This window comes from Neovison vison, chromosome 2 (assembly GCF_020171115.1).
Source record: "Neovison vison isolate M4711 chromosome 2, ASM_NN_V1, whole genome shotgun sequence".
NCBI lineage: Eukaryota > Metazoa > Chordata > Mammalia > Carnivora > Mustelidae > Neogale > Neogale vison.
In genome coordinates, this window is record NC_058092.1 from 235,556,239 (window position 1) to 235,580,460 (window position 24,222).

The 24,222-nt window shown below is 52.6% G+C and overlaps 1 protein-coding gene across 2 annotated transcripts in view; it reads left to right on the plus strand.

Annotated features, from left to right (window-relative positions):
- The window catches only part of DOCK1 (dedicator of cytokinesis 1), a 491,675-nt gene extending 471,530 nt beyond the window's left edge, over nt 1-20,145 (plus strand). For both annotated transcript variants that reach the window (XM_044240731.1, XM_044240732.1), the window contains exons 47-52: nt 1,865-2,002; nt 8,004-8,149; nt 10,774-10,972; nt 13,065-13,218; nt 15,808-15,968; nt 19,012-20,145. In XM_044240731.1, coding sequence (XP_044096666.1) covers nt 1,865-2,002; nt 8,004-8,149; nt 10,774-10,972; nt 13,065-13,218; nt 15,808-15,968; nt 19,012-19,107 — 894 coding nt within the window. In that variant the 3' untranslated portion in view covers nt 19,108-20,145. The remainder of the gene's footprint in view (nt 1-1,864; nt 2,003-8,003; nt 8,150-10,773; nt 10,973-13,064; nt 13,219-15,807; nt 15,969-19,011) is intronic.
- The last annotated feature ends 4,077 nt before the right edge of the window (nt 20,146-24,222 follow it).

The window sequence follows — 24,222 nt, forward strand, 5'->3', positions numbered from 1 at the left end:
TCATTCCATGCCCCATGTTCGTATGTTATGCACCGAGTATGTTAGTGTGTTTGCACAGAGCATGTTTTTATGCAGAGCCAGGGCTTAGCCCCAGTCGGACACAGAACAGAGGCCAGATCCCATCCCAGGAGAAGAAGGTTGTATCTGACAGCGTCAGGGACCTGCGGAAGCGGTCAGTTCTCGTTCCCTCTAGATGTTGCCTGCCAAGCTGCCGCTCACACAGCCCCAGGGACCGAAACAGTCTTCACTTTAGTCCAGCGGGTGGCTTCTGGTAGGTCAACGTGTCTGGCCCATTAAGGCTTTTAATCAAACCAACAAGAAAACAACAACAACAAAAAAGTGCAGAGACATTTAGACTGCATTTTATGTATTTGAAAATGGTTGATTCTACACAAAAATGCTTGTAGGAACTCAAGTGGCTGGGCTTTCACCTTGAGACAGCCCCCCCATCCTCGACTCCGCACCCAGAGAGATCCAACACGTCTGCCATCCCACCCAAAGTTGTCTCCAGCCTGCCTGTGCCACGCCCCGAGGCGGAACTCGGGAAGCACAAGGATTACTGTGAGCATTTTCTAGTGTGGAACCTGACCACGCTGCGGCGAGCTCCAGGGAAGCTGCCATCTGTAGGAGTAATTCATGTGGAATGTCCAAATGTCATCTCCATCGTGAAAGCTCACCTGTACGCACATCGTCCTCTTGGCGGGCACTGGCCAGAAGGGGACGCCTGGCCCGAACCCTGGCGGGGAGGCCCACCTGTCAGCGAAACAAGCTTTGAGCCCGTGCAGCCCCAGGGCAGGCTGGGTGGGCTGCCGGGCGGGCTGTGACAGGGGGGCCCTGACTTCTTCCGTCTTTCCCCGGAGACCACAACGGGCAATAAATAGCGCCTGCTCCACATGGCAACCACATACATTTTATGCATTGATTCATCTTGATAAGAGTTCTCAAGTTTGTTCACATGAAATTCAATTGTGTACTTATTATCCTGCTTCCTAATAAATCTGCTTATTTAGGTAGGTGTTCTGTCATATGAGGGAAATCTGTTTTTAATCAGGATTTTGATTTAATTATAAATTACTAAGAGGAAGCCTCTTAGCTTGATTGCATTGAGGAATGTCTAACTCCTGGTCCACGCATCGGGGGAAAGCAGAGCCCGGGGAGAGAAGCCCTCCTGAGAGCCCTCCCCAGCCCCAGCAGCAGTGAGTCTAGAGGGCCTCCGGGGCTGGGGAATGAAAATGTCTCCCTGCAACGCTTTTAAAGGTCAGCTACGTCTCTGCGCTTGGGAGTGAAGTGTTGGCACGGATATTTGTGACAGCAGTGTTGGCAGGGAAGCGATTATTTTTAGTTTTAAGGAAGAATAGATTTGGTTTTCCTTTCCAAATAAGAAGATCCTTCAGGACTATAGATCACATATAATTAGATTTTTCTTAAGTTTTAGAATAGGGTTCTCAATTGCCTACAGAGGCGATATTCTGAACTAAAAAAATCTTTGTGCTGTGCCATGACCCTTTGCTAATAGACCAAGTTACAGCTAAACAGATTCAAACTGCAGTTCTTTCCAGATTCAAGTGGAAGGCACAGATGAGTTTATTCTGGGGTTGGTCGGCCAATGGGAGCCAGGCCTAGTCTCCGAGTGGCCATCGTGTGCCCGCACTGCACTGAACGTGTCCAGTTTAAACACAAAGGATTTTAATTGGAGCATTTTGGTCTTTGGGGGTAATGTGCCTGCTGATGACTTTGATTCACGGTTTGATTTGGAAACAAAACAGTTGCATTTTGCACACGGCGCCACTTTCTGCCTGGTGTGCACGCCTCTCTCTAGGCCATTAACCAGGAAATAAGGAGTGTTGACTGCTACGTTTTTCAGATTCCGTTTTTGGCTGAAGGGATCAGGATTCATGGAGACAAAGTCACTGAAGCACTGAGGCCATTTCATGAGAGAATGGAAGCCTGTTTCAAACAGCTGAAGGAGAAAGTGGAAAAGCAATATGGCGTCCGCACCATGGTAAGTGGGGAGCCCTGCAGAAGGGCAGGGGGGCGTCTTTGCGTCACTGTGTCGGGCTCACAGGCAGGGTGAGTAAGAGGTATACGTGATGCCTGCTGGGGAAATGGGATTTGAAGGACCTCGGTCCCCTCGGAAGTCTGTCTGCCAGTAAGCCAGCAACCTCCTTCCAATAACTGGAAATGTCAGGGTGAGTAAGCCTTCATGAGTTTGCCTGATCACCAAGCGCCCTGCTCGCCTGTCTCGGACACAGTCTGTCCTCAGTGCGGTGGGGCCACAGCAAAACTGCCCAGAGGCCCATGGGCCTCAACTTTGGCTGGTTGTAGAGGCCGCTCCTACAGCCATACCCCACACACAGAGGGGTAGGGAACACACGCAGCAGTACTCATGTCCTGAGGCAGAGCTGGGGCCTTTGTCCAGTCCAAAGTCAAAGTCGTTGGAGAGAGTTGCTTGGATGACTGAAATTGTCATCAAAGACTTAGGTCTTAAAGGCGTGGTTACTGGTCTGAGCCAAGAAAGGGAAGCTGAACACAGGGGAGGAGGTGAGGAGAAAGGCTGGGAGACCGGAAATCGAATGGCAGGCCCGAGGCCGTGCAGACATAGCTGTGCCTTGGATGGAAGAGAATTCACAGGAGAAGCTGGAAAGGTGCCCAGCCTCCAAGAGCCTGGAATGGCGGTGTAGGACAGGAAGCTTTGCTCTGGATGAAGGGCAGAACTGGGCTTTTGCTAGGAGTTTGTAGAAGTTTCAAGTTTGCGGCTGGGTTCAAGCTCATGATTAGAGTGGCTTGTGTTAGGCAGTGATGCAGACTGGCCGGCAGTGAGAGCCTGTGGCAGGCTTGAGATGCTGTTGCGAGCCACGCATCAAAGCCTCCTGGGGGCGAGGTCGAGCACCGGAAACCAGAACGCCACGCAGTGGTCCCTGGGGGCCTTGGTGGGTCCAAACTTTGGCCATCCCTGGACTCTGGAGATGTCCGGCACAGCAGATGATGCAAGACCTGCTTTCCGTGATTTTCAGAGGGAAGCAACAGTGTGACACAAAGAGGCATCAAGGCTTCCGATCTAGAAGCCCAGCCCTTGGCATGAAGGGGGTGAGGGCGCACATGGTGCCCACCTTCCTGCCAACGAAAGGTGTGCTGTCGAAGGCACTCTGCTGCTCACATCGCACGGCACTCTTCTCCCCTTCCGAAAGGGCCAGGTGTCCAATGTAGGGCACCATTTTGGGTTCTTTTTCGGCCCAATTCCATCCGTCTGCCGTTCTCTGCAGCTCTCTGTTGCTCTTCCTGTTGAACTCACTTCTTTTCCCCACACACGAGGCTCACTCGGCAGACTCTCGTTCAACTCACCGTGTGCCAGGGACCTTTCCATGTGCTTCACAAGTACGAACTGGCTCCATCCACTTAACACTATGAATGAGGCACCGCGGTCCTTATCATTTGACAGATGGGGAGAAGGGGACATGCGGTCACACAGTAGCAGTGGCCACTGCGGCCACTGATGGAGTTTGAAGCCTGCTGGTCTGCCTCCAAGTTTTTGCTTCGAGCCACCACTCAAGTGACATGGCAGAGGTTTTCTTTTTCTGGCTCATGTGGTCGGAGGCTGGTAAGAGGCTGAGAGGCCCCCAGAGCGGGGCTATGGGGCTCTGAGCCCACTCCATGCTGGCGCCGCCTGCCCGCCCTCGCCCGCTGCGGCCGGGCTCCCACGCGCCCGCGTGTCCCTAGCAGAGTGTGAGCCTGACGAAGCCAATAGAGTGCAACCTCCGGGCTCTGGTCTGAAAACTCAGTGCATGGGGACCCAGGGCAGCCAGCCCAGCAGGAGCTGAACAGGCTTCGGACTGGGATGCCCTCATGCCAGCCAGAACCCTTAAGGAGGGCTTTATGGCCTCGGGGCTTGTGACTCATCACGGTCAGAGTCGAGGGGAGAATTTCGTAGCTCCTCGTCCTGCATCTCTTCCCAAGTCTAACACCGCTCTTAAGTCTTCTAAGAAACAAATACTTGTGAGATCTCAGAGTTTGCCTCCTAAGTGAAAGTCTTCCCCTTTTACCGCTCATGTAATTTATATTTCAAAGTGACAGAGCCTGTCTGGCTCACCACATGTCCTTCCTGTTACGTTCTCTGCCGGGATGCGTCACGTCTGTGCGGGCTTGCTGCTGGGCCCAGGGGAGACGGAAGGCCAGGCCAGGAGGCAGGGTGTTGAGGGTGTCCCCCCTCCTCATGGACAGGTTTCCCCTGTTCCTGTGCAGCCATCTTTGGCCGGAGGTGAGCAGTGTCTGCCACATCGTGGGACTTGGTCATGTCCCCCAAACTGCCCGCCTCTCTGTGGGGGCAGCCAGCGCAGCCCCCCACCCCTGCCCAGCTAGGGGCTGGTCAGGCTTACTGGGATTGAGGAGTAGAATTAAGGGTGTATTTCCTCCCCTTGGATGCTTTCTTGGTTGGAGCTGCCTTCCTGGTCCTCCGTCCTGGGAGCCCGCTTCCCTCGAGCAGACAGAGACAGACAGATGCCCTTGTCAGGTTCTGAGAAATGCGGCAAATAAAAAGCAGTCTGGTATGAGCCTTTCCTGTCTTATCTACTCTGAAAACTTGCAAGCATCTCAGAATACTTGGAAAAGCAATATAGTACCATCCTGTTTTTTAAAAAAAAAAAATGGATTTAAAAATAAAAAACCCATAGAAAAGACATAAACCATTTTGTCAATTTTTCTGATCCAGCCAAAGCCATAGATAGAAACAGAAGACTTGGACACCCTCTGACTTCTTAATCCATAGCCGGCTTCATTAGACCCCAGCTCCCTCCCCGCTGGCCTTCACCCTGCCTGTGCTGGGGCTCTGGGGAGCCACAGCTCCCTGGACAAAAGCTCACACACAGCCCAGCTTCTCCAGATGCATAGGGAGTGAAGAGTGCAGACCCTGAGGTCCCTGAGGAAAGGGCCATGAGCACCTCCTGCATTCAGCACTAGCGCCTGTGTCTTCCAGAAAAGCAGTGTGCCTGCTTCTCACCCTACCCCGTAAAATACTGGTCGCCTCAATGAAATTCAGCCCTGCCCACCCGCCCCTGATCTCTGGGCAGTAGGCAGGTGTGGGGGTCTAGGGGTGTGCATTTGGGCACAGTTGGAAGAAAAGGACACAAAACACCTCAGAGCCTTTTGGGCAGGGTGGTGCTCGCTTCTTGTAAAAAGCAAAATGAGTGTTTGCTTCAAGCCGTAATAATGACAACAGCAGGGACAAGCTACCCGCGGAGTATGCCAAGGCCCCGGGGTTCAAGCTGCCTCCTCCCATCTCGTCCTCGAGGCGGGAGGATTAATCCCTGTGGGCTCTGGAGAAAGCCGAGGCCCAGAGTGGTTCGTTCCTTCCACGCGTGCTGCCAGGTCACATCGTCGGTCCCGGAGCTAAAATTCTAGCCTAGTTGTCACTGCCCCACCCCCACCCCCGCCAGACCTGGTGCCAGGATACGGGGCCACCAGATGACTCCCGTCTTCTGACGCTGGGGCTACACCTGTCAGGGCTGGGAGAAACTCCGATTGCTTCAGAAGGGGGAAAAGTCCCAGTTCTTCAATTTTTAGAGGCTCTACTCAGTCAAGATGGAATTGTGAGACAAATGGCCCAGTGGGCGCCCTGGAAGTGTGGGACCCAACAGTGGCTTCTGTCCCTTTTGGCCAGAACCCTGCTCCTGCCACCACCCCCCCTCCCTTGTTCTTTCCGGTCCTACGGATAGATCCGCCAGAACGGCAGTTTGCGTCTCCAGAGACATCACCAGCCCTTTGTGGTCAGAGGGAGGTTGTTCAGGCTCTTCCTGGACTGAGGTGGTTCTTCCTGGCCGTCGCCCCCTCCTGGTCCATGGCTGGCTCCCTCCTCTGCCCTGCGCACCTAACATAGCTGGGAGCAGCATTTCACCAGAAAGACAGAAACCATCAGGCCAGGAGCGGGGCTCACGGCACCCGGATGGCGGACAGGTCACGTTTCTTCTCTGTACGCTCGGCTGCATTTCCTTGAATGCGAGTCTCCCTGTGCCCGATAGACCATGGGCTGTGGAGGCAGCATCCTCCCGGCTGCAGAAATCACCTGAGCCTGACCCCGCTGGTTTTCTGCCCTTCTGCTCCCCACCTGCCGCCGCCCCCACCCCCGCCTCCAGTCCAGGGGGGCTCCGTGGAAATGAAACCCAAGGCTGTTGCAGGGGAGAGGCGGGAAGGCGGCCCCCCAGGGTTGGCCGGCGGCTGCTCGGATTCCGCCCCCTCCCCGTGAGCCGCCCTCAGATGCTGCTGCTGTGGAGGAAATCGTAGGGGACAGTGTGGGCTTCGCGAGGCAGAGGCTGCCCACGGGTCTCAGTCAAACCATGAAGAGGGTCAAATCGCACCGAGATGCAGAAAAGAGGGGTGGCCAGGCGGGGCCCCGGGCATGAGGCGGTCAGGCGGGCCTAGCGCAGCAGGCAGGCCCCTGGCCTGACCGTGTTGGGAGCGGTGGGATGCGGACCGTCCCGGGGTGCAGGGGTGGTGGCGGGGAGCCACGTGTCCGAGAACCAGGCCTTCTCCATGACTCATCATGTGTCTCAGCCTGAGAAGAGTATCCTGTAGACCTTGAGTTGCTAGACTTTGTACAAGAAACATGTCCCCGATTTGGACTAATTTGTACTTAGTTTCCTTTCTGGTTTCCTCACAAAGGCCAGTTAGTGACAATGGACATCTCCTTGAAGGGGTGCGATGGCGCCGTCCCTGGTGCCAAACCCAAGACCTACCCTCTGTGCGGGCAGACTCCAGCGACACGGGACTCTGAACTGGGGGTTGGCAAACCGGGGCCCGCTGCCCTTTTTGTAGCTCAGGTTTTATTAGAAGGCAGCCCTGCTCACTCGCCTCTGTGTCGTCTCTGGCTGCTTTCGTGCTCTGATGGATGAGTGGGGTGGGGGGGTGGCCTAAAATCCATCTGGCCATTCACAGAACGAGTTTACCAGCTCCTGCTTTAAACTGTTCTTTTGTGGTGGTGTGGTGACCCTTCTACTCCTAACAAGAGAGCGAACAGATCAAGTTATAGTTCACATGCGAAACATCTCTTGAAGAAACGGGCCCACTTTTCAGATGTGGAAGTTGTGTTCAGTGTATCATCAGCTGCGGTCCTAAGCCCACCTTCTACCAGTGACGGCCCGAGGTACTGGCTTCGGAGCTGTGGGGCAGGGCGGTGGGGAGGTCAAAGCCGCACAAAGAGGAAGTGCCCTCCCTCCTCAGGTCAAAGGAAGGAGCCTCTGCAGCAGCTGGCCTTGGGGCACAGGGATGCTAACGTTTTCTAAGTAATTAAATAGTGACATGAGCTGTAGCACAGTGAGTCGTGTTTGGGTGATAGAAATCCTATTTCAAAGAGAGGATGGAAATTTCCATCCAGAGGCCATTTTTCTCCAGAATGCATCTCTAGTTCACAGCCTGGCTGGGAGGAGGAGCTTGAGTGGGTCCAGCCGTGGCTTCCTCGGCCCCGCTGTACTAGCAGGGGAGCAAATCTGCCTTTAAATAAGTGGCAGGAGTATCTTACTTTGTTCTAGAGTCAGACGCGTGACTCGGTGATGTGTGTGGTTTGTCAACGTGCAGAGAGGCGCAGGGGTCATCTAAGGGTCCTAACAGTCTCTTTAATATAGATGCTACTCCGCAGATTTCTGTCCTCCAGATGAGACTCTGTACATTTTCTGGTCAGTACATTCTACGATGGCTCTCGGACGGGTTGATGGATTGTAGTGTTGGTAAAAAAAAAAAAAAAGGTGCATTTAAAATTTTAGAAAAATGGGGAAGTTACTGTATTTTTCACAATATCAGGTAAGATTTCAGAAAACCCTGAAATAATCATCATTTTCATCTTTCACTCTGGACGAGAGTATGCACTGCTCATCCAGGTGTGGACAGTTTGGGTCTAGAAGCTCGGTTGCTAAGACCACTTGGTCCCAAGGGTCTGACCACAGGGGCCTTTTGGCAAAGAGCATCAAACAAGCCTCTCTCTCTCTCTCTCACACACTCACTCTCTCTCTCACTGTCAGCCCTCAAGTCTGGATGACAGAAGAGGCAGCCGTCCCCGGTCCATGGTCCGATCCTTCACGATGCCTTCTTCATCCCGGCCTCTGTCGGTGGCCTCCGTGTCTTCCCTGTCGTCGGACAGCACCCCTTCCAGGCCGGGCTCTGATGGGTGAGTCCTCCCAGCAGCAGGGAGGGGGCATAGAGGGTCCTGTGAGCAGCCACAGGGACTGTGGGTTTGTCTGATCACAGCGGAGGATTTTTCTTAAAGTCAAAACCATCTTTGAAACTAAAACCCTCCAAGACTTGGCAACTCTCGTGCCCACAGTGACTTTTAGGGTCTTGTGAGTTTTTGAGAAAATATTCTTTGGATAAGGTTTCCATCAGATTTTAAAACACTGCAGTGAGTGTTGACTTACTTCTGTTCTGGAAGTTCTAGAAGGAGTGTCTACATTCCTTGCTGGCTGTGTACTTGTACTTTTCCTCTCCTGCTCATTTCCCTGGTGTCATAGCAGCGCAGAACTGTCTCACACTGTCAGCCTTGAGGGCTGGCAAGGCCGCCTTCCTTCTACAAGACTTCTCTGGAGACCCCGGTTTTGCTGCTGAGCACCCAACAGCACAAAGTGACCTCAGAGCGAAACAAGAAGCTAATAGACTAGTTAATTTTGGTGAGCTCCCACTGTGTCTCTTGTATTAACTTTGAGTGTTAAAAAACATCAATAATTTTTTTGTGGTTTTGAGTAACAAACATGTTAAGTTTGTTTTTATTAAATAAAAAGGAAAAATGTGTCCTGCCGTTTAAACCCCAGAGAACAACTGCTTATTATTTTACTGGTGAGTTTGCACAGTGGTGTGTGTGTACAACCCCATTTGGTTTTCTGTCCATTGCCTTACCAAACCTGCAGGCTCCCGGCCTTTGCCACACGCAGACACACACTTCCAGAGCGCCCCAAGGAACAGCTCAAATCTATGTGCCCTTTTTTTGCCGATGACCGGTGTGCCCAGTGGAGGATTGAAAACTAAACCCACTTTTTTTTTTCTGAATAGTAATTTTTATCAGTGTCTGCTACTTATAAAGCCAAATCCATATGGAAATTCTCAATTTAGAAGTATTTAAATCATGTGTGCTTGTCACTTAGAGCAAGATTGCTAAAGAAATTTAATTCAACTTTTCCCCAAGAAAATCCCCAAGCTAGTTATGAAAAGGTTTTTACATTTCCAGGAACATAGGGGTGATGGTGGAAATTGATCTCGCGCTTGTGGATAGCGGCGTGGTGCATCACACGTGCAAACTGGGTGCGCGCCTCCTTCTCCCAGGAGGCATTGTTTAACCTTGAACTGGAAGACATCTTTATTAGACTCCAGATTTTTGTTCGTTCTAGGGTTACCACCCTTAGCTGTGTAATTAATGTGGAGAAAATGAGACTTCGGTCCCAAATGGCACAGGGTACATGCAGAATAAAGGTTCATCCTGTCCACAGGTGCTTCTCATAATGTGAAAAATTTTAAATGTAACTTGCCTTTCTCTTGGCTCTTTGTGCACCCATCAGGATGTTTACAGCTGTTCCCCCGGAGATGAAAGATGTCCACTGATCTTATCCCCCACCATGTTAATTGTCTCAAGTTATACGAAACCTAGAATAAAATCTTGAGGATTATTCTGTTTTTATTGACTATATCCTGTATGTTCTGTTCCTCCTTCCTGTGCCTTGTTTATTGTATAACTGGAAGTTTATGAAGTTTCTGAGATATTTTCATACCATTATCCATGTTGACCCTCTCTCCTAATTCCTTCCTGCAACAGAGGTTGTAACTTCAACCTCAGACTGAGTCATTTCTTCTCTCTCCTGGTGGCTTGCTAGGACAGAAACAGGATGGACCTGCCCTCACCCCTGGCTGCCCCAGTCTTGTGTTAAAATAGCAAACCACAATTGCATGTGGAAGTGTGTGCGTGGTCAGCTTTGACACATGCCCCAGAAGCTAGTCCAAGGTCCACCTACTCAGTAGAACCATAAACATGGTTTTAGACCAGCCAGTTGGCATTAGTAGGCCCAAGGGCAGTGGTGTCTTTTCTTTGTCTTGAGACTGGGGATGTCCAGCCCACAGGGCTTAGGGCATGGCGAGACTCCCCAGTAGGTGGCAGAGCCAGACCCCAGGTCTTCTAGCTTGGTGCTCAGGAAAAACTGAGGGCCTCTCATGTACCTGCGAGCAGGAATCTGCTAGCTTCTCCCCGAGTCATCCAAAGGGCTTTCAAATTGAAGCAGCTGACATATCTGTAATCTTGAGCCGGCTGCGGGAACTTGGTCAGAATCGAGATACCAGAAATTTCTTTGCATTAGCATCTGCCTATTCTTACTGCAGTTGGGATATTTTAGTATGAATCTCTGTAAGCAAGGGCGCCCCTTTGGAAACATACCCTAAATGCCTTCCTCCCATCAGACATCTGCGATAATCTCTTTATGTCATCGTGTTCTGTCTGCTCCTCAGACTTCACATCTCCCCGGTCCTCCTGTACTTGTTCTGCTTCTTTCCACTTTGTCTCGTTTCTTTCCAGTTCGATCTTGTCGGGTTGCACAGTCTCTCTGTTACAGCTGGTTAATATGTATCTTAATTCCCCCTTGGCCTCTCTTTATAAATCATTCCTTTCCTGTAAGCCCACGACGTTCCAGTCAGCGCTTCGCAGTCAGCGCTTCGCGTCCACGGGAGCGTGCTCGCATTTGCGCTCGCATTCATCTGCAGGGTGAGAAGCTACTGTTCTCCTAAGTCCTGAGTGGTTTAAGGAACCGTTTCTTCTAGGTTTGCTCTGGAGCCTCTCCTGCCAAAGAAAATGCACTGTAGGTCCCAGGACAAGCTGGACAAGGATGACCCAGAGAAGGAGAAGAAGGACAAGAAGAAGGAGAAAAGGAACAGCAAACATCAGGAGATGTTCGATAAGGAATTTAAACCCACCGATGTTGCCGGGCAGCAGTCTGAGGCCGTGATTCTTTCTGAGACGGTAATTTTTTTTTTAAGATTTTATTTATTTATTTGACAGACAGAGATCACAAGTAGGCAGAGAGGCAGGCAGAGAGAGGAGGAAGCAGATGTGGGGCTCGATCACAGGACCCTGAGATCATGACCTGAGCCGAAGGCAGAGGCTTTAACCCACTGAGCCACCCAGGCGCCCCCTGAGACAGTAATTTGTCCCCACTCCGCAGTAGCTTCTGGGACCTACCTCTGCTCGACATTTAGCCAATGAGGCTGTCAATTGGATTTCACTGAATTTTCTGTCAACCAGTCACTTTGCAAATCTGAGGTCTCCCTCGACCCTCCCCTTGTATCACACAATGCTGTGGGGCCCCAGAGGCTCAGAGAGGAGCTGAGCTTCTCTGGAAGGTTCTGCCTGAGCAAGCCTCCCCGTCCCAAAGGGGCTCCGCTGGTTCTAGGCTCTCTCGACTGCGTGCCAGTCAGACGGGCAGGCACATGCTGCTTGGCTGTCTGAGGGCAGAAGGCCGATTCGGGTGCCACAACATGGCCCTCAAGAAGGCACATGCCCTTCGGAGGCCTTCAGACACAGCTCTGACTGCTGTGTGAGTGTGGCCGAGGGCGTCAGAGCGCGGGGAGGAGACTGGCCAGAGGCCGGTGTTCGTGCCCAGGCGCTGGGCCTCCAGCAGCCAGACAGAGAGCCGGACGGTTCCTGGTGAACCACCCCGTGTTCTCTGTCCACTAGTCTGGAAAGCTGGGGTGCCGGTGACCTTGCTGACACTAGCCGAGGTCGCCATCTCTTGAGCTCAGGATAGAGATCTCAAGTCTACAACATCAGAACTGGGTGGGGGAGTTAACCGAAGCTCAGGATATTTACCGGGGGCTGGACACTCCACAGGTCCTTTCATGTATCTTCATGTAAGCTGCCTTTTAAGCTGCTAAGACCAAGGGCCTGAGGAAAGTTGAGCCTCATGGGAGAGCTGGTCATAGTTAAATTGTGTGAAATGGGGTCAAAGGTCAGGCCAGGCGCTTGGCCATTCCACCCAGGGTCTGTCCCTCCCTGCTTTGGCCCTGTTGGCTTGCAGGGACACTAGCAGAAATGGGGTGAGTTCAGCCAAAGTAGGCCTACCATGCCCTCGGCAAGTGCATAGAAGCGGCCGAGGGTCAGAGCACTGAACCCGGTCCCCCGTCAGCCTCTCATGACTCTCAGAATAACCACAGCCATGGTGGCCCCGGGGACAGGAAGCCCGACCTCTGGCTGGGGGCAGACTCACTGTGCTCGGTCCAGCCCAGCTACCTATCTCTCTCCAGAGGGACTTGTCCTCTGGAGGACGGGGGTCAGCGAGCTCTGTAGGACCTGGGGCACCTGGAGTTTCCTAGGCCAGCCTCCTCGTGCCTGGGACCAGCCAGGGGCCGCAGGACAGAGCAGGTGGGCAGGTCGGAGGCAGGTTTGCTGGAGTGGAAGCAGCAGCCCCATTCCCAGGGGCAAAGCCAGCACCCACTAGCGCTCCCTGGGCCTGCCAGGGTGGCCTTGGCTTTCTGCCCCACACCGGCCCTCGAAGCTATACCTCTGTCACTCCGGGGGGCTGGGCTCAGTTTCCTGCTTGATTGGCCTCCTCACCAGTCTCGTGACCTTCTGCTCAGACTCAGAGCCTGCGGAGGGACACCGAGGAGGCGGGCGGAAGGGGGCGGGGGGTGCCCTCCGGGGCAGTTTGCTTCACACCAAGAAAGCATCCTTTGATGTACTGAGTCATGAGAATGTGCCTCGGGGGATAGGACTGTCACCAGTCCTCGTGCATATTGGTCCTGTCCAGGCCGCCCTGCCCCACCCAGACCCAGCAATATCCGGCGTACCTTGGCTCATAGAGGCATCGCCCTGATCGCTGCCTTCACACTCACCTGGCGTTCTCCCTGAGTGCATGTGTCTGTGTCCAAATTCCCCCTTTTCATAAGGACACCAGTCCTGTTGGGTTAGGGGCCCACCCTAATGGCCTCATCTGCAGAGGACCTGTTTCCAGGTAAGGTCACAGTCACAGCTGCTGAGGATGAGGACTTCAACCCGTGAGTCGTGGGGGGAAACAAAGCCATGGCAGACCCTGACTGTGCTCTTTGCTCCACCGTAGATAAGCCCCCTGCGGCCCCAGAGACCGAAGAGCCAGGTGATCAACATCACGGGAAGCGAACGACGTTTCTCAGTCTCCCCGTCGTCACCGTCCTCACAGCCAGTGCCCCCTCCGGTCACGCCAAGGGCCAAGCTGAGCTTCAGTTTGCAGTCGAGTGAGTGGCACATTCTCCACGTTGGAATTCGTAACTTTGCTCTGGGACCCCCTCCTTGCCCAGAGGCTTAAAGTTAGGCTCACCTCCTCCCCTTCATACAGATAGAGTTTCCACAGGCACCTGGGTCCAGGGAGTCCCCTCGGACTTCGGCAGATCAGTCTTCCCAAGTTCCCTGGGCGGAAAAGTGAGCTCTCAGAACCTCCCCGTGGGCACGAGAGGCGCATGGACAGCCTCCCTCTCTGTATCATAGGGTGCGAACCACAGGAGGGTCTTGGGCATTCCTGCGATGAGGTGGAACGTAAAGTGAAAAAGCATTTCCAGGCTATTCTGAAGAGCTAAACACATAACTAATTTGTCTAGTTTCTCCTAATTTCTAGGGTTGCTGTGACTTATTACCATAAACTTGTTGGTTAAAGCAACAGAGATTTATTCCCTGACCCTTGTGGGGGCCAGAAATCAGAAAAGAAGATAATAGGGTCGCTTCCAGAGGCTCAAAGAAAGACTCTGTTTCATGCCTTTCTTGCTGTTGGTAGCTTCTGACAGTCCTCAGCGTTCCTCAGCTTCCAGTCTCTGCCTCTCTTCGTGTGGCCTGCTCTCCCCGGTGCTCTGCTCTTCATACAAGGACACCAGACCTTGGTTTTAGGACCCACCATAAATTAAGGATGATTTCATCTTGGGATCCTTAATTCATTTCATCTGCAAAGAGCCTGTGTTCAAATCAGGTCACATTCTGGGGTTCAGGGTGGACCTGAATTTTGGAGGGATACAATTCAACCCACTACCAGTGGTAATCAGCTTTTCACCGCTAAATCCAGGCCTGCCGGAGAGGAGAGGTCTTGGCAAGGGGAAGGTGTCCGGGAGTGCGGGCCACCTTCCTCCTTGGGAGAACCCGCCTTCCTTCCTCTGCCCTATGCAGAGGGTCTGGAAGGCATGGACCATTGTCCTTTGCACCTGGTTTTCTTCTTGCTGAAAGGGGAGCAGTGGCCGTTCTGGGGACCGTCGGGTGGGGGCCAGCACCGCAGCTGCGGACAAGCCCAACTGAGGGACAGCGTCCCGGCCGCTGGGAAGCAGATAGGCTCTGTGTGTTCCGTCCTCATATCCTTACACTGTTGCCCCAGAAGCTGCTTCTGAAAATATTTTATTATTTCCCTTAATAATTAAAAAACAAGCTGCACTGCAGCTGGAAAACACTTGGCAGCGTCTTGACTTCAGACCTAGGATCCCCACGGGCCCAGCAAAGCCACTCCGAGTCTATACCCCAAAGAATTAAAAACAAGGACTCATTGCATATGAACGTTCACAGCTGCGTTCTTCACAGTAACAGAAGGTGGAGACATCCCGAGTGTTCATCACCCGATGGGTGAATAAACGAGACGTGCGTCCAAAGACAGTTAGCCACACGGTGGAGTAGTACTCAGGCATAAAAAGGAACAGACCTCCATCATGAGCGAGCCTCAAACACATTACGCTCAGTGAAATACGCCAGAAGCGAAAGGACAAGTTTGCTAGGATTCCACTTATGTGAAATATCTAAATCAGGCAAATTCGTAGAGATGGTAGATTAGAGGTATCAGGCTGGGGGGGTGTTGCTCTCTGGGGACAGACTGTGCATTCGGGGTGATAAGAAAGTTTAGAAATGGGTAACGGTTACCCAACACTGAATGTAATCAATGCCTCCAATTTATATAATGAAATACGGTTAAAATGGCAAACTGTATGTTCTGTGAAGTTTCACAAATACGCAAGCGAGAAGTCGTGAGGGCGGTCGTCCCATTGGATGTGTTCTCGCTCGCTGCCTTGGCTTCCCTGGCGAGCCTCCCTCAGAAACCCACAGCTCCCCCCCAGGAATTCTTCCCCCTAAAGAAGGATTTTTCATCCAGTGGGTGGGTGGGAAAACCTTCAAGAGACCCATCAGTAAAAATGTCTATTTACCTCTAATATAAAAGAAAAACACATTTGTTTTTCCAAGTCTCCACAAAGGTTGAGAGTATCCTATCTTAATGATTTTACTTCCATTTGAAACTGGCTGTTTTTTCACTTGGCTTTAAAAATCGATTGTACTTCCCCCTCGGCTTCTGGAAAAGTAATAGCCGCAGTGCCCGGGACCCGGGACCGCTGTAACGGTCTTCCAGACCGTTGTGGGTTTCCGTGACGGGAGCGACTTGAAGGCTGGATGACTGGGCAGCTGCTGCGTCGCTAGCTTTCCCTTCCTGCAGCCCTCCCAGTAACAGCCCCAGGACACTGGGTCGGGCTCTGAAACCGCCAGTGTAGACAGTCCTTGTGACCCCCTGCTGTTTAGATGCCACCATGGCACAGAGGCTTGAGGAGGGGTCAGGAGGGGCCCTGGCTTGACATGGCTGAGTTTACAATGGATTGATGCCTCCTTTAAACTCGGGTTTTACATGTCTTCACGGCGCTTGGTATTCTCATTCTAGAACATTCCTTTAGGAAAGGATCCGACCCTTCACCTGCTCTACCCCTCCCAGCTCACCTTTCTTCTCCATCAGCCTCCCCTGCCTCTCCTGGAGAGAAGGTGAAGCACTCAGGCCTATTGGGCCAGTTTGATTCTAAATCCGTCCGATTTTCCAGGTTTGGAGTTGAACGGCGTGAGCAGCATGACCGGGATGGACACGGCCGAGGTCCCACCGCCCCTTCCTCTCAAAGGCAGCATGGCAGATTATGGGAACTTGGTGGAAAACCAGGATTTGATCGGCTCACCCACACCCCCGCCCCCTCCTCCTCACCAGAGGGTAAGTCAGCCGGGAACCCGAAATGTGGGTTTTTAAAACCGTTCCCTCCTCCACCCAATAGGAATCCCTCCTTCCCGATGTTAGCGTGCTTGCGTTGGGCCGGCCCACATTTGATTTTAACAAAAGAGGTCAAAGCAAGAAGATCTCTGTCTACCGGACCTTGGCTCTGTGGCACCCAACCTGCTCTGGAAACACTCCTTAGAGATCCAGCCCGTTCCTCTCCTGGTTCTCAAGGGTTTTTGTTCTCAGGAGGCCACGGGCCGAGGTCAGCGTGCACGCTTTCCCCCCTAAAAACCAATATAAATCCTATGGACTCTTTCTTTCTTTCTTCCTATGGGTACTTTTCATGGGGTGTTCTGCAAGTTTATTATCTGCTCTTGTGAGTGGGGCAGGAGAGAGAGGGGATTTACTTACAGTACATGGGTTTCATTCTTCCTCTTATATAAAGACACACACCAGCAGGGGGCTTCATCTTGGATGCTGAAGGGATACTGACCTTCTGAGACCTTTCAGATCAGCCCTCTGTCCCCAGAGATGCCATGATGGGAACTGGCCCTGGAGACGGGGCCACGTTCCTCCCTGATGGCTCTGCAGGAGGCTGCGATGGTTCGTTCAACCACAGAAAACAGGAGTCTGACCTTTCCCGCTGACTTTTAACTCTAAGTTAGAAGGAGAGAGGCCCAGGGAGTCGAGTGAGAACATTGATTGTTTGGGGTGTTGTTTTCCTAACAGCTTAGTTAACCGATCACACCTTTGTTTTCATACCTTTATTTAATTGGAAAAGCAGGACTGTCTCCTGGGTCTCTCTTCACCACTGAACTGAAAATTCTGAACTTGGAAATATGACCAAATCTATTTTGTTACAGATCAATGCAGGGGCAACGTTTTCTCGTCTCTAGGGCCATCGCTCCATCATTCAAAGTGACCGATGCCACATGCTGTTGGGTCAGGAAGGAACATGTGCGAGCCTTGGCTCCCCTTAGAAATGGGTTGTGATTTCCATTAGATTAATTACCCAAGTCTCGTTGCTGTGTGTGTCTTGTTGATTCCCCTGCAGCACGAAAGCGAGTTCCAGTGACACGCCTGTGGATTCGTGGGTCATAATCCGTTGGGGGCGGTGGTGTTTCCAGGGCGTCCCCCTCTGAGCAGGCCCTGCAGGCTGTTGTAGGGGAACGACCGCTCATCTGCCTTCGGGGGACGATCGATACCTCCTGTCGCTGTCATTGATCGGCCTCAGGCTTGTGGTCAACCCTGTCTCTGGTTGTCGCCACTTTAAGCTGTCATTTCTTTCCGGTGACTCTTACAGGCAATAATCTGACCTGTCACTTTGCTTCATTGCAATAAACCCGCTGTCCTCCTGCCCGGCACAGGGGCACCTGCAGCATTGTGCCCGCGTCTGGCTGGGTTCACGCGACTCGCTCCGACCCCCCGTGGTGGCTTGCACGCGCACAGAAGCGACCATTTCATCACATCTCGAAATAGGTGTTTGCTTCTGTTTTTAACCGTTCTGACCGACCTTGAGAAAACTCAAGAGTCTGTTTGCTACTTCATTTTTTATCACGTCTCAATGTCCGTGCCTCGGCTGTGCGTGTCCCTATTTATTCTCTTCTGTGTGTTAGGCACGGGGTCATCTCGGCAGTTTCCCGTCTGGGGATTGGGAGGAAATTCGGTCACTAGCAGAGAAACTGCGGTGTCGCCGTTCTGTCCTTGAAACTTCGTCCCTCACGTTGCATTACACGTGAGCCTCCGCCGAGAGAGACCCCCCTCGCTTAGGGGACGGTGTTCTGCGATCTCCCTCCGGTTCACTCTGCCTGTGTCCCATCTGTCATGTTTTCTTCCGTCCGCTCATTCGAGGCTTCATTTTCTCCCCACGTTGACTCACTCATTCGCTTAGGTGTTCGGCCCACGCGTATTTACAGAGCATCTCCCACGGGGCAGGAGTCTGACTGTTGGGGGGTGCGGCCGGCTGCCCTCAGTCACTGACGCCCGGACAGGTCCAGGAAGCGGGGGGTCTTCCCAGCACCTTGGCCACTGTCGAATCCTTTGCAGGACTCCAAGGGCAAACGATGGCCCGTGGACCAAGCACAGCCACTGCCTTTTCTTTTTTCTTTTCCAGAGAGACAGAGAGTGGGGGGGGGCGGGGCAGAGGGAGAGGGAGAATCCCAGGCAGACTCCCCACGGAGCACAGAGCCTGGCGCGGGGCTCGATCTCACGACCCTGAGTTCATGATCTGAGTTGAAATCAAGAGTCAGACCCTAACTGACTGAGCTACCAGGCATCCTGACGAGCTACACCTTTTTTTGGTAAATAGTTCCACGGAGATCCAGCTGTGTGCCCTCTGTGGAGGGTGTGTTTCCCCCATGAATAGTTCAGCCACCCTCTACTGCTGCTCTTCCCCACAGTTTGCAGTTTTGGAAGAGACTGGATGGAAAACTGCCTTTAAAGGGGTCTCTTGGCTAGTGGCCACAGGTACCCAGGTGACCCTCTCTTGTGCAGCTTTTCCAGTTCCAAGAGCAAAGGGAGGGCTTCTCACCCACCCCCGGAGAGCCTGTCCCGGGACCGCTTTTCCCTGCACAGTTGAGGAACATCGTCGGGGGACACGAGCCAAGGCCCATAGATCCTCATCAAAGGGCACTTGGCTGGGACAGCGCCAGGCCACGGGGGGGGCGCTGGGTCAGCTCTGCCCCTGGGATCCCCTGGCTCTTCACCATTTAAACTGCCCAGTTCTGAAACCAGTCCGTTTCCAGGGGCCCCGGGGACTGAAAGGCCCTGGAATAAAAGCCGCCAGGCAAAGAGCAGCGGTGTCCCTTCTCAGGTCGGTGCAGACAGACGGCTGATGCGCTTTGCAAAAAGCAGCTCATTGGAGATGCCAGAAAGGCCTGTCCCCACCAGCTGTCCGGCCCCAGGGCCCACGGAGAGGGCCGCCCTCTCAGCCCCCCAAGGGTGCAGAGTAACTTTCCGTGGCCGCCCTGACTCCGCCGCTGGGCCCCACGCAGAGCGCATCACTAACGCCGCCTCTGCCTTCTGTCTGTCTGTCTTCCAGCACCTGCCCCCTCCGCTGCCCAGCAAAACCCCGCCGCCGCCCCCGCCAAAGACGACGCGCAAGCAGACGTCGGTGGACTCGGGCATCGTGCAGTGAAGGCCTCGGGCCCGCCCTCCTCTCCCTCCCCGTCTTCTCCCGTGTCTGCTCTTTACCTCATGGGGCCCGTGGTGTCGGACACATGGTGGGGTCGCTTGTCCTGCAGAGGAGTCTTTCCCGCTGTGGCGTGAGCGGCCTTCTACATCGGGGAGCGGCGTGGATGTAGGTCTGGACCGTCCTGTTGGCGCTTATTGAAACTGGCGGCTTCTGACCGTGTCTGTCTGGAGAGAGCCCAAGTCTTGCCCAGAAGCCCTCTGTCTGTGCCACAGGACACGAGCAGGGAACACGGTTGACCCGGGTTTGGCGCAGTACGAGGGGCGAGGCGGTCCCGTGTGAGACCATGTAGTGAGCGCGTGCTCATTTCTGCCAGGGCCGCCCCCAGGCTGGTCCCAGGAGGATGTTGACTCAGCCGTGGTCCTGCGGGTGTGATTTTGTGAGCAAGTGTATCTTCAACCTGTATGGGGCGTTTAAGGTCAGCCCTTCGGAGGAGGGGGACAGTTTCCTGATTTCCTTTGGTATAATTTAAAATAGGATTATTTCTCAGCTACTGAACAGTTACTAATTTATAGAGTGGAAACACCAGTAGAAATACCGGATCAAGAGGAAGAGGGAATACAAGTATAGGAAGTCCATTTTCTTTCTTTTTAAAAAGAAAAGGTCCATAGCACACAGATGGCTTTAATTGGTGAGTTCTTCCTGTCCTCAGTCTGTACAGAAGTCTGTATATATGGTGGTTCTTAGTTCCGGCTATTGTGATAGGCTTCCACACATGACTCTCCGTATGTGTTCTTAATTTTTAACTGCTGGAAGTGTAAAAAAACACAAACTAAGTTTTGTTGATTTTTTTTTCCCCCTAAGCACTGAAGTCCTGACAGTGTTGGTGGACGATGATTTAAAAAAACAAAACAACTAACTTTGTATGACCTAATATTTTTATTCTGTCATCTCTATTTTTTTATCCACTATAATCATGCTACTCTCCTGGTAGGCTCAAAAGTTATTCATTGACAACAAAAAATAAAAAGCCATTTAAAAAGACGGAGTGTCTGAACACTATGTTTTTATTCCTTGGTGTGATACAATGTATCTCCAAATGGCATTGTTGTGTTTTTCTTTCTTAAAGAGCTTTGTGATTTAAATTTAATTTAATTTACATTAGATTTGTGATTTAAAGAGTTCACATTTACAGATGTGTGCATGTTTCTTAACTGCCTCTGTTGTCTCTCACTTGTGGCCCCACCCTGGTGGACAGCCCCCTGTCTGTCCCCCCTGTGTCTGTGTGTCCCTACAGAGGGAGCGGAGTGGAGCCCAGCTTGCTGACGCTTCCCCCCTCAGCCCGACCCGGCTCCGGCTGCGCATCATTTCTGCCCCTTACAGCCTTTCCGCGGCTGACCCGAGAGCGGGTTTTGTTTGATGCGATGCGTCATTCGGCATCAGACTCCAGAGCTCTCTGGATCTTCAGTGGTGAGAAACAAAGAAGGCAACGGGGTCCTCTTTTCCATGTAAAGCTCACTTGCCTGTTCCTTCCAGATGTGTCCCTGTTGGCACCACAAGGATGCGCTCCACGGCCCTGTTAACCAGACCTCCAGGGAACCTGCCGCAGAACCCAGGAGACTCAGGATCCTTCTCTCCTACGCGATCTCTTCCCCTCGCCGAACCCAGTTTATTCGTCTTTGCTGTAAATATCCCATCCGCCCCGAGGAAGTGTGAGACTCAAGTGAATATAGAATTTTTTCCTTTGTGAATTCTTACTCTTCAACTGTGATAAATATTCCTCCTCCCTTGAGTGTACTGGAAACCGCACACCATCGGAGACCCTAAAAGAAGTGCATTAGGCATCCTGACCTGGGAGACGAGAGGCCGAGAGAGTCTGGCCCCTGGCGGTGGGTCCTTGTGCAGTAGCCAGCATCGCACACTAGAAGCTGTTGCCCCAAATTGTAAAAGTCTCCCCATGCGGCCTCCTTCTGGAAGTCTTCCTGGATGATGCTTTTCAACCTTTCTTTCCTCATTAACTTGCAAGGAGCATTTTTAGACATTTTCTTCCTAATCATTTCCCCATTAAGAAAATTTGACCATATAGATGTGCTATGTGTGTACTGATGTACTTTATGTGTATCTCTGCTTTTTACATGAGCCAACCAAGTTTTTTGGTCCCTTAAGCACTGATTTCCACCCCCTTAGAGGTAATATGGCCTCATTGAGAATGCATGCTCTAACACAGGAATGGTGGGGATCTTAGGTTCTGTTTTTGCTTTGGGTGCCAGGAAGCTCAAAGCCAAATTTAGCTTTCACGCATCGAGCTACATTTTGGTTTTACTCGCCTGCCTTCCAAAATGCTCTCTAGTCTATTACAAATCCATCTTGATTTCACCTTACTTAACTTTATTTTGTTTTTAACTACCCAGTTTAATACATATTTTTCTCAAATCTTTATTAAAAGAAGATAGCGCATGAGCTGTATTTTACAAGCATACAAGTCTTTTTCCTTTTTAAAAGCCACCCTTGGTGCTTGAAGAGTGCTCGCTAGTATTTAAAGAAATTCATTTTTAATCAATGTTAAGATCATTCTTTCTGCCAAAGATCTGATCGTTTCACATCTCACAGGTTTCTTCTGCGCCGTCGGGCGCTCTGGACCACGTCCCCGAAGTTTTGGTTGACGTCATGGATTTTAGCTCTCATGTTTTCATTCTATCTCTGATTACTTTTTAGCATTTTGCGTACTTTTTAAGGTCTTTTTTAGGACTTTACATTTTGTTATTATTTTTTTTAATCTGCCCCCTCTGAATTAAACATCTAATGTTTAGTTGGTGATGCCTCCGAAAAACTGAACAGGGAACCTGAGGGGTCAATAACCCTTTGCACCCGAATAAAGCCAAATGAGGCTTTTGTCTTCCACCAGTACAGAGAAACCCGTGCTCCATCCACGTCCTGCGATGGCCTAAACCCAGCAGCCTGGGCCTGAGAGGGGAGCAGGGACTGCGTGCTGTGTGATGCACAGCAAAGCTCTTTTTGCTAATGCTGGTGGGTTCATTTCAGCCCCCAGCAAAAGACTTGTGACCATTACTATTTCATGTCAACTTGACCGAGCTATAGCATCTGTGAGTTAGATGCTAATCTAGCTGTTGTGTTGGAGATACTTGGTGAATGTGGTTCACATCTACAGTTGACTTGAAGTAAAGGAAATCACTCTCAGTAATGTGGGTGGGCCTCGCCCAATCAGTTGAAATCCTTAAGGGCAAGAACTGAGGTTTCCTGGAGAAGAAATTCAGCCTCCAGACTGTAGTGTGGAAACCTGGCCTGAGTTTCCAGACTGGGCTAGGAATGCTGGATTTGCCAGTCTCTAGAATCACACGAACCAATTCCTTTAACTGAATCTCTCAGTCTCTGTGTATCCATATCTCCTGTTGGCTCCAGTTTCCATGAGGAGCCATGACACAAGAGTATTGGGACCTATTCAGAGCAAAAATGGTCGCACAAGAGACAAGAGTGGAGCACAGCAAACGTCCTCTAGAAAAGTGGTGTTCTAACTGACAGAGGTAGCTGTAGAGTGGAAATACCCGGACAGATGCCCAGAGTAGAGATCGCAGAGAAACACTCGGCCTCTGCAGCTCACCAGTCCGACGATAGCAACACCGACTGCCCACGCTGTCCTTTGTGTCCTGGGGCTGGAGTGTCCCAGTGGCTTCCTCCACGGGTCTGGCACTGCGGCCGCCCGAGGGCCCTCTCTCTAATTCTTTCTCTGTGTCTGTCTCTCTGGGTCCCCTCCACCCCACCCCGCTGCCTTTCATCTTCTAGGGCCATTTGATCTGTAGAAGGTGGCTTTGGAAAGCCAAGTTTCTCCCTGTTTGAACTCTGCACAGAACGGACCTTCTCTGGGAAGCCACTGGGAGGCTGTAGCGTGACCTTCCCTGTGGCCCAGCGGCAGTGCTGGTGCCCGTCCTCTAGGCCCACGCAGCGGGGTCCTGCGCTCTCCCTCCAGCCTGTCCCAGCGAGTCCCGGCCTCTCCTGGGCTCCCGGGGGCCGGCGCTGCCCAACCCTTTGCAGGTCGGCTTCGGAGCTGGTGCTGGAAACGGCCTCCGGCAGCGGCCCTGCTTCCGCCGCACGTTCTCTTCACCACCTTCGCAGCGTCTGACGTCTCCACGGCGTGTCCTGGAGTCCTCCGGCGGCCTCGCTGCCTTTCCTGTCCCAGGAAGGAATCCCATCCCTCTTTCCGGCCCCGGGGAGGCGTTTCTGCATCTCCCGCTGTCCTGTGGTTTTCCCACCTATGGCTGCCCCTCTAGCTGTGGCCACTCATGTTTATTTTCAGTATTGGAAAGTGCTGGATTTCCTTTACTGTTTTCCCTTCTCTTACTTCTCTTAACTGGGCGTGCCACTTTGTATCCATTTGGATGGTGTTCACAGCGACAGGCCCTGTACTTTGTCAGACCCAGTGGCGCCTGGTGATGGAGCATGAAGAACACGGGGAGCGTGACGGCATAGGGAGCACGAGGGAGCACGGGGAGCGTGGCGGGGCGCGGGGAGCGTGGGGGAGCACGGGGAGCGTGGGGGAGCACGGGGAGCGTGACGGGTCGCGGGGAGCGTGGGGGAGCACGGGGGCACGGGGAGCGGGGCGGAGCGTGGCTGACGGAAGCTGATGTGGCCGGTGTGAGCGGGGCTGCGGTGTGTTTACATGGACTTGCCAGCCACTCCAGAGCACGTCCTGGACTGTGGGGGCCTGGGCGTGGCAGGGACTGTGAGTGGTCCAGGACACGTGGATCCCATATCCCCGGGGGACCGGCCTGTGAAGGGGCCCCTCGTCAGACCTCTCCTGGTCGGTGGTGTCCGAACAGCCCTCGGCTGCTCTTCCAGGAAAGGGTCTTGGGGCTGTGGCCCCGCTTGCCTTTGTTGGCTTCAGGCAGCGTCACAAGCCACAAGAAGCAGCAGGACCATCTTCGTCCTGGTACCCTCCTGTCATCTTGTCTTACCAAGTAGACTCGCTCCTCGTCACAGACTACGTGCGGGCGGAGTCCTTCGGATCTTCCATAAATCCCGTGGCTCCAGAAGTAACACTCCGCTCCTTTCTCTTCGTTCCCCTTCCCTTCCTTCCGGAACAGTTCAGCCCTAAGGCAGGCATCT